Raw genomic sequence first — 8,926 nt, forward strand, 5'->3', positions numbered from 1 at the left:
CCCTCAAAAAGTTAAAAATAGGGGCGCCTGGGTAGCTCAGTCATTAAGCGTCTGCCTTCGGCTCAGGGCGTGATCCCGGCGTTCTGGGATCCAGCCCCATATCAGGCTTCTCCACTGGGAGCCTGCTTCTTCCTCTCCCACTCCCTCTGCTTGTGTTCCCTCTCTCGCTGGCTGTCTCTCTGTCAAATAAATAAAATAAAATCTTAAAAAAAAAAAAAAGTTAAAAATAGAGCTACCCTATGACCCAGCAATTGCACTACTGGGTATTTACTCCAAAGATACAGACGTAGTGAAGAGAAGGACCATATGCACCCCAATGTTCATAACAGCATTATCCACAATAGCTAAACTGTGGAAGAGGCACCCTTCAACAGACGAATAGATAAAGAAGATGTGGTCTATATATACACAATGGAATATTACTCAGCCATCAGAAAGAACGATTACCCAACATTTGCATCAACATGGATGGAACTGGAGATTATGCTAAGTAAAATAAGTCAAGCCAAGAAAGACAATTATCATATGGTTTCACTCATTTGTGGAACATAAGGAATAGCAGGGAGATCCATAGAAGGAAGGGAAAAATGAAGGGGGAGTGAACAGAAGGGGAAATGAACCACGAGAGACTATGGACTCTGGGAAACAAACTGACAGTTTCAGAGGGGAGGGGGGTGGGGGGATGGGCTAGGCCAGTGATGGGTATTAAGGAGGGCACGTATTCCATGAAGCACTGGGTGTCATACACAAACAGTGAATCATGAAACACTACATCAAAAACTAATGATGTACTGTACGGTGACTGACATAACATAATTAAAAAAAAAAAAAAGAAGCTGAGGCTGCATTTACCCTCAGGGTCAGCGTCCTGCATGTGCCTCAAGTCCTGAGGGCTGAGTGCCTGCTTGCCTCACTTTAGTGCGTTCCCTGCCCTGCTTTCTAGAATTTTCACCTCTGGAATGGAGTTGGGAGTTTATATTTTGTTTCATTAAGAGAGGCTACTCCCTTACAAGAGTCCTACCTTAATAAATGATGCTTGATAAATTACTGAGCTGGTTAAAAGAAAAAAAAGACGGAGATGGGTAATAAAAACGGAAATACAATATTTTGAAGAAACCATCCGAAGGAAAACAATCTGAGTAGGAATCTAAAGATTATTGCCTTTTCTTATTATTTCCCAACAAATAACCCTTTACTTCATAGTGCAAAGGCAACTATAATCTGAATTATTTCCACAGGGAACAAACCATTTCTTAAGGTCTTTCTGAGTTCCTCAGAAAAACCTCCTTTTTGGTTCAACTTTCTATCATCATTAAAATAAATATGTTAATGCCCTCTGACCTGACCCTATGCTAGGCGCCTATTTGCTATAATCAATGACACTGATGTGTCATTGAGGATGTCTTTAGGCTGGAGCCTAAAGAATTAGAATCGAATCACTGGGTTTTCTCGTACACAGATTTAGGAATTGCGTTAAATAAGCTCTAAAGTCCTTCAAACTGTAGAAGTCTGTGATTCTACTTCACCATTAGGCAGCAGGGAATGCGGCGCCTACGACGCCATAGGGAGTAGCATTCAGAGAGAACCGCTTCTTCCAGGGGAGGAGGAGGGCAACTCAGTTCCTCTTTTCTCTAGTAGCCCTAACTCTTGCTTATTCTTGTTAAAATTCCCAGGCCAAACAACCGATAAATATTTAATCCAAGACCAGCTTAAACTGAGTAAGGGTGGAAAAACATCATCTCCCAAGATGACATTTCATTCATGCAGGCAATAATTCAGTATATTTACTAAGTCTGTGTTATGCAAGGCACTGCGCAGTACCAGAATGTACAAATGGGCAATCTCTGTCTGAACTGAAGAGTTGGTAGGTTGTCCTGCTCAGTAAGGACACACGTAACCAAAATAAAATGGAGGAGTTCCACAGGAGACCTACAAAGCCCATGCCTGAAGCATAGTGTCCTGGCTTGGAATCCTGGTCTCCATTTAAAGCTATGGACCCTGGAAGAGGTTAATTTCTCTTCAGCTTCCTAATCTATAAAAGGGGATAATAATAGTACCACCTCATAAAGTTGTTGAGAAGATTAAATGTGACAATAGGCTAAAGCACCTTGAAATAATGCCTGGTACATAGTTAATACCCAGTAAATGTTGGTTGATATTGTTATTTTTTACTGGAGTTTAGAGGACTGACACTGGAGAAGGAAGAAAAATTCTATAAGGAAGTCGTGTTAGAACTGGGCATTGAGAGATGGAAGCAGGACAGGACAAAGGAAGGGGAAGGAGAAAAGAGAGGGACAAAAAGAAATCCTTGCTATAGCAAGTAGTTCAATTTGGCTGGAGTGGAAATTTCCCTAACGGAAACGGTAGCATGACATGCAGTTCAGAACACCATTGCAGAAAAAAAGAAAAAAGAAAAAAAAAAAAAAAGGAACGCACCCATTGTAGAACTTAATATAAATCATTTGATTTTTTTCTATTAACTTCCCATCATCCCCATTTATATCCTAGAAGTTAACACAGTAGTCAAAAAAAATAGATCGTGTTATTATTCATATAGATATATAGTCAGCATTGCATATATGTAATCTTATATGGGTAGGATTACATCCTATATGGGTACCCAAGCCTCAACATCTAAATTCAAAAACCTTATGCAATCTTATGTATTTTTCCTAACCCTTTCTGGAAGCAATCTGTCAAGTTTGAAAAAGCACTAAGAATTCTTAAGTCTAAGAATCAGAAAACACATTCCAATCCAGGTTAAAGTCACTTAACCTCCGTGCCCCAATTTCCTTTTAATAAAAACATATATACTACTATTACTTCAGGACGGATGGATAGAAGAAATACTAAAATAGCAGAAAGGCCATTCTAGGAAGGGAAAAAACCTGCCAACCTCCTTGCGTGGATATAAAACACAAAGGCAACAATGGATGTGAAAGCACTTTACATACCCCATAAATCTTTTAAAACACAAGGAATTTTTCCTGCATACAACACAGACAAAGGCGGGAACTCTGGACCAGAAGGTGGTGATGTGCTGTGTACACACACACACACAGGCTTTGGGGTCAGACCGACTTAGATCTGAGTCCTGTCAGGTCCTGTCATTTACTAGCTCTGTGACCTGAAAGCAAAGTAGCTTCAACTGCCACACTTCTTTCCTGCAGTTGCTGGGATTTTATCAAACAGGCACTATGAATCCTATAATGGCTGGTCCCTGCACTGCTTCAGCTTCTTAGAAGCACATGCAGGCGGGTCTAATGACATACATTTCAGAAATTCTTCTCAGTTTCATCTTATTATTTTAACTCTTTTTCCACCTTTTGGGGCCATTCTGATTTTTTCACTTTTTTTTTTTAAGTGTCTGAGATTCCTGCCCCCCCACCTTTTTTTTTTTAATGAGGCTGAGCCTATAAATTAATCATAATTTTACCTCTTCCATCAGGCCCCTCTTGACGCAACTAAACAGAATCTCTTGGACTTGTTTGTTTGCCCTGGTTTTTCTGAGTGCTCAACAAATGGTTCTGAAATTAATGGTATCGAGTTCACAGTTCCACTGGCAATTATCAGAAATGCCCAAGTGCTGTTAGCCAAATTTAGGCCCAATAAAAACTAAATTTTATTATACATTGTCAGGACATTTTTATTAACAGTGATGTTTTTAGTGTGTTGAGTAATATTTTAAATTTGTGGGGCAATCGCCATTTTCTACATTTATCTTCAGGTAAGTATTTGCTCCTCACTGCATCCTTGTGAAATTGGTTTGGCAGGTATGATTTTCTATTTCACACATGGGAAAACTGATCCGCAGGGAAAACCCAAGCCTTCCACTTCTAAACTCAGTGCTACTTCCGTTCTAGCGCACCACCTCTAGGCCTCGAGGAAATTCTGCAAACCGGCTGCAAAAACCAAAAACTAAAGAAACTTACTTTTTTGCAAACAATATGTAAATGAGTAACAATGGAAACATCTGCCAATAACTCATAGGTAATAAACATAACCATCGATTGCCAAGATATGTTTAAGACGCAGGCTCCATTAAATATTTTTTTAATGGACGCATAGTATAAAAGGCATAAATTATTTCCATTGTATTCCTGCTATCCAATCTTAATTTGAGTTAGTTCCCCACAGAACCTATACTCAAATGATTATAAAAGGGATTTCACTATTTGGAGGGCAAAGATAACAAAGCACTGTCATAGAATGTGCAATGTGGTATTTATCTCATGTACTCCACATTAAAGCTGTAAATGCGAGTGAACCCCTCTGTCTCCTATCCTGTCCCCACTGAGCCCACGGGGTGCGGTGCTTCTGATTAACAGTTGTCCAAAGCCCACGGTATTTACTCTTATTTCAGACACAAACTCTTATTTCAGACATTAGCATTGCTAATAAAATCTGTCGGCTTTTGTGATCCCTGGGTCGTGATAATAAGGATTATCTCCTTGCTAATACCTTTGTTTTGCATGTCAACGAAGCAAAGAGGAAGTTACCTCTTGGAAGTAACTTATCTTTCATCAGTGCTACCAGTAATTTCAGGATCACTAGCACAACCTTGAGAAACAGACGATTATAAAAATGTCCAAAGGGTAGCTCGGGCTTGGCCAACCCTACCGCAAGTCCTGGTGCCGGGCCGGACAGAGATGCGGGCGTTCAGTCCCCAGTGTGCAAAGTAACCGACGGCTTGTCCATCCCACAGCTTGGCACGGGACGGGGTGGAGGCCGGGCAGGCAGGCCCCGGCTCTCAGTGGCCGGGGGGAGGCTGGAGTGGACCCGGGGCTTAGGCAATGACCTTGACGACCCCTCCCCCGCCCGGGGAGGCTCGGGGTGGACCCGGGGCTGGGGTAGCGGCGCGACAGCCTCCAGGTGGCCCGGGGGAGTCTCGGGGCGGACGCGGCGCGGGGCATGGCTGTGTCCGCCCCGGGAGGGTCAGCCGCGCGGGGGTAGCCCCGCTCCCCGGGCGCCTCCAGCGGCGAGACAGCCGCGCACTGGGGCGGGGTTGGGGTGGGGGACGCGGGGTTCCCGGGACAGCAGTTGGGGGTCCCTACTCCGCGGCCGAGGCGCGGGCCGCAGGCGGGCGGCGGGCCCTACCTCCTCGGTGGCGGTGGGGCAGTAGGAGATGAGCACGAGCGTGGTGAGCAGGTTGACGGCCAGGCCCAGGAGGGTGATGGAGTTGGGGGCCATCCACAGCGGGATCCACTGGAGCAGCCAGGTCCAGTAGATCTGCAGCGGCGGCTCGAGCAGCGAGACGCCTGCCGCGCTGTAGCGGTGCTCCTCCAGCCGCCGCAGCTGCGCCGCGCTCAGCGGCTCGGCCAGCGCCTTCAGCCAGCGCGGCGCCGGCCTGCCCCCGGCGCCCGCCGCCATGGCCGCCTGCGGGCCGCGCCGCTGCGAGGGAGCGCGGCCCGTGCCGGGCGCCAGGGCGGGGAGAAGGTGGAGGGAGGGGCTCGAGGGCCCGGGCCTGCGCTGACCGGGTGGGACTAGCCGGTCGGGCCGGCTCGGGCGAGGTCGAGGTCAGGCCGGGCTGCCCCAGGTCCCGGGGCCCCCGCCCCCAGAGCGGCCGGGCCGCGGGTGCGACCGCGGCCGGGAGGGTGGGGGTGAGGGCGGAGCTTCCGCGGAGGGGACCTAGGGGAGGGGTTGGGTGGAGTCGGGCGAGGTGTCAGGGAGGGTTGGACCGGCTCTCGCAAGCCAGCAGGTCACCACTAGGGTCCCGCAGACAGTAACTTTCTGGTTGGTGTGCCAGGGACCCGACTTCCCCAAGGGGCTGATGCACCTGCCTCTAAGGTTCGATTCTTCTCCTGGGACGTCTGGCAGCGCTCCCGTGATTAAAGACTCGTCCCAGGCTGGGCAGTTAGAGGCTGGTTCCTCTAACGTCTGTTCTCCTAGTGTGGCTGTGCTCTGGCTTTTGGCTAACCACTGCAGGACGACGCTGCGTGCGGAGCCTGGGCAGGAGGGGGAGGGGGTTTTGTGAGAACATGACTTTGCACGTCCTGAGTCGCTGGCCTGATGGCCCCCTCCGTCTGCCCAAAAAGAGGTCCTGCTTGATAAACACACAGCAGAAACAATTCTTCTTCCAACCCTGAGGGCAGGGGCCCTGGCATTAATTAGCTCTAGAGAACGCTCATTGGGGGTTCAAGGTTCAGGGTTCAGAGACCGAGGTGTTGAAACGAAAAATCAGGACTTGGAAACATGCTGACAAGGGGACTGAATGGTTGAAACCCAAATGCCCCCCCCTTTTTTCCAGAGCATCCAATACCAGTAACAGTGGATATTTGTACACGGAGCCTTCTCTGGGGATAGAGGACACAGATCCAGGCAATGTCCTCCCGCTGCAAAGTGGACAAAGCACACTTGCCACACAATGGTAGTTCAGCAGCCCCTTACCTCACAATGCAGCCATTTAGGCAGGGGTCATAAACATATTGCACAGCCTGAGATAAGCCTGCCACTTGCCTTTTTTTCACTTCCTGATTCTGATCTTTATGCAATTTTCTAATAGAACAAGCTCAGAAACTGCCTTCGAGATAGTGTGTTAAGCAACGTCCATCAGCAGATGGAGTTTGTCCCACAGGATTCATTACGACACCTTGGAGTCAGCAAACTACTACCCAGCCCGCCACTTGTTTTAACATAGCCTACGAGCTAAGGGGCTGAAAAAAAAAGAATTTTTTTGATGCGAAGTTATATGAAATTCTAACTTCAGTGCCATGGATAAAGCCATGTTTATGCCTTACATATTGTTTACACTATTTTATCACTCCAAAAGCAGAGTTCAGTGCTTGTGACAGACACAGGCCTGCAAACACTGGAATAGTTACAGTCTGGCCCTTCACAGAAAAAAGTTTGGCAATCCCTGCCTTAGAGCAATATGAGGATTCCTACATACCCAACCATCCACTGAATACACATCTCCTAATCTTTAATGTGAAAAAAAGAGAAAGATGCAGGAAAGGAATCCGAATGACAGATCCACTTTTAACTACGCCGGTTTTATGTACAGTAAACTTGGGGACATCTGCTGTTTAATTTATCAACGCCATGAATAATGCAAGGAGAAATCCTTTTCCACATTAATAAATTTAACTATATTACAAATAATTTTTAGTGTACATCAAAACATCAAAAGGAGAATGAAAAGACAAGCCACAAACCAGGAAAATGTATTTCCCTCAAATAAAATCCACATTGACTAGTACCCAGATTATATAAAGAATTCCTAAAAATCAATGAGAAACAAAAACACTCAACTGGGCTTATGTTCAGATACCTGTAACAAAAATCCCCAAAATCTGGTGACTTAAACAAAATAAAAGTTTATTTTTTTCTTGCATAGGTCTAGAATTACAGCGGCTTCATGATCCCCAGGAACTCACCCTCTTCTGTCCTCCAGCTCCAATATCCTCTCTCTGACTTGTACCTGTAAGGTAGGTCATCTCTTGGTTCTGAATGGCTATTAGAGCTCCGGCCATCCTATTTGCACCTCAAGTAGCCAGAAAGAGAAAGAGGGTGGAAAAAAAAAAAAAGTTGGATACCACTCAGCTGAGGCAGCAAAGTAAGAAGCTTTTCTAGATTTTCCAAATGACACTTCTACATACATCCCACTGGCCAGAACTTAATCATGCGGCCTACCTGAGTGCAAGTGTTAGCAAGAGGAATAGATGGGGACAACCATTTTGAAATACAATCTGGCATTATCTGGTAAAGTTAAAGATGCACATACTCTCACACAACAATTCTGACCCAGGGGTATATCCTAGAGAAATTGTTGCACATGTGTCCTAGGAGACAGGTGTAAGAATATTCATAGCATCTTTGTACAATAATCAACAACTATAAATATCCTAAATGTCCAATAACACTGAATGGATACACTGAGGTATTTTCAAATAGTTTAATATTACACAGCAAGTTTAATATAGCAGTGGAAAATTGATAAACCATAGCTACACTTATTAACACAGATGGATTGCACGAGTATAATATTGAGAAAGGAAAAAAAGCAGGTTATAGAAAAAATGCACGCAGTATGATTTCATTCATACAAAGGTCGAAAACATGCATGACTTTGCATTTAGGAATATGTACATATGTGACAAAACTATGAAGAAAGGGAAATAAATGATACATAAAATTCCAGAAATGGGACTGTAGAGGCGCACATTGATGGCTTCCAAGTATTGATAATTATATTAGGATACAAAACCCAAAACGGCCTAAATATGATACAAGTGTATTTTTCTCTCACCTAGTGTCAGGCAATTCTGGGCTGGTATGACGCCAAAATGTCAGGGACACAGATTTCTTCCATTTTATTAGTCCGCCACCACCCTTAAGATGTTGCTCCTTGCCCTTGTGGTCAAAAATGACTAACCACAAGTTCCAATCAATTGGAATGGGAAAAAAGAAAAAGCGAGGCTGCCTTCGTTTCCTTGTTGGGGCGTAGCCTAAAGTGGACACGTCACTTCTGCTCTCATTCTATTGGCCAGAACCTGGTCACATGACTATACAGAGCCGCAAGAAAGGCTGGACGTGTAGTTTTTAGCTGGCCAACCATTTGCCCCGCTAAATAATTTCTCTTACTACTGAAAAGCAGGAAAATGGATATTGGAGGACCCTCTTGCTATCTCCACCACAATTTTTAAACTAGGCAGTAAGAACATGGTTTTCATTTTATTATTATTTATGCCATATATGTATAATCATTTTCTTTTGCAAACATGGAATGTTTTATTATAGTATTTATTTATTTATTTTAAGATTTTATTTATTTATTTGACAGAGAGAAAGAGAGCACACAAGCAGGGGGGAGCAGCAGAGAAAGAGGGAGATGCAGGCTCTCTGCTGAGCAGGAAGCCCGTTGGGGGGGCTCTATCCCAGGACTTTGAGATCATGACCTGAGCTGAAGGCAGATGCTTAACCCACT

The 8,926-nt window shown here is 45.0% G+C and overlaps 1 protein-coding gene across 2 annotated transcripts in view; it reads right to left on the bottom strand.

Annotated features, from left to right (window-relative positions):
* Positions 1 to 5,505, bottom strand: part of CHPT1 (choline phosphotransferase 1) — a 29,920-nt gene extending 24,415 nt beyond the window's left edge. The window contains exon 1 of one of the 2 annotated variants that reach the window (XR_006776468.2): positions 5,098 to 5,501. Coding sequence is in view for 1 of the 2 variants with exons in the window: in XM_045779652.2 (XP_045635608.1) it covers positions 5,098 to 5,370 (273 nt within the window). In the remaining variant the exon portion in view is untranslated. Of the gene's footprint in view, positions 1 to 5,097 lie in introns of both variants that reach the window. The other variant, XM_045779652.2, reaches the window with a different exon arrangement.
* Between the last annotated feature and the right edge of the window lie 3,421 nt (positions 5,506 to 8,926).

This window comes from Ursus americanus, chromosome 17 (assembly GCF_024610735.1).
Source record: "Ursus americanus isolate L20-20 chromosome 17, mUrsAme1.1.p, whole genome shotgun sequence".
In the NCBI taxonomy this organism is placed as follows: Eukaryota; Metazoa; Chordata; class Mammalia; order Carnivora; family Ursidae; genus Ursus; species Ursus americanus.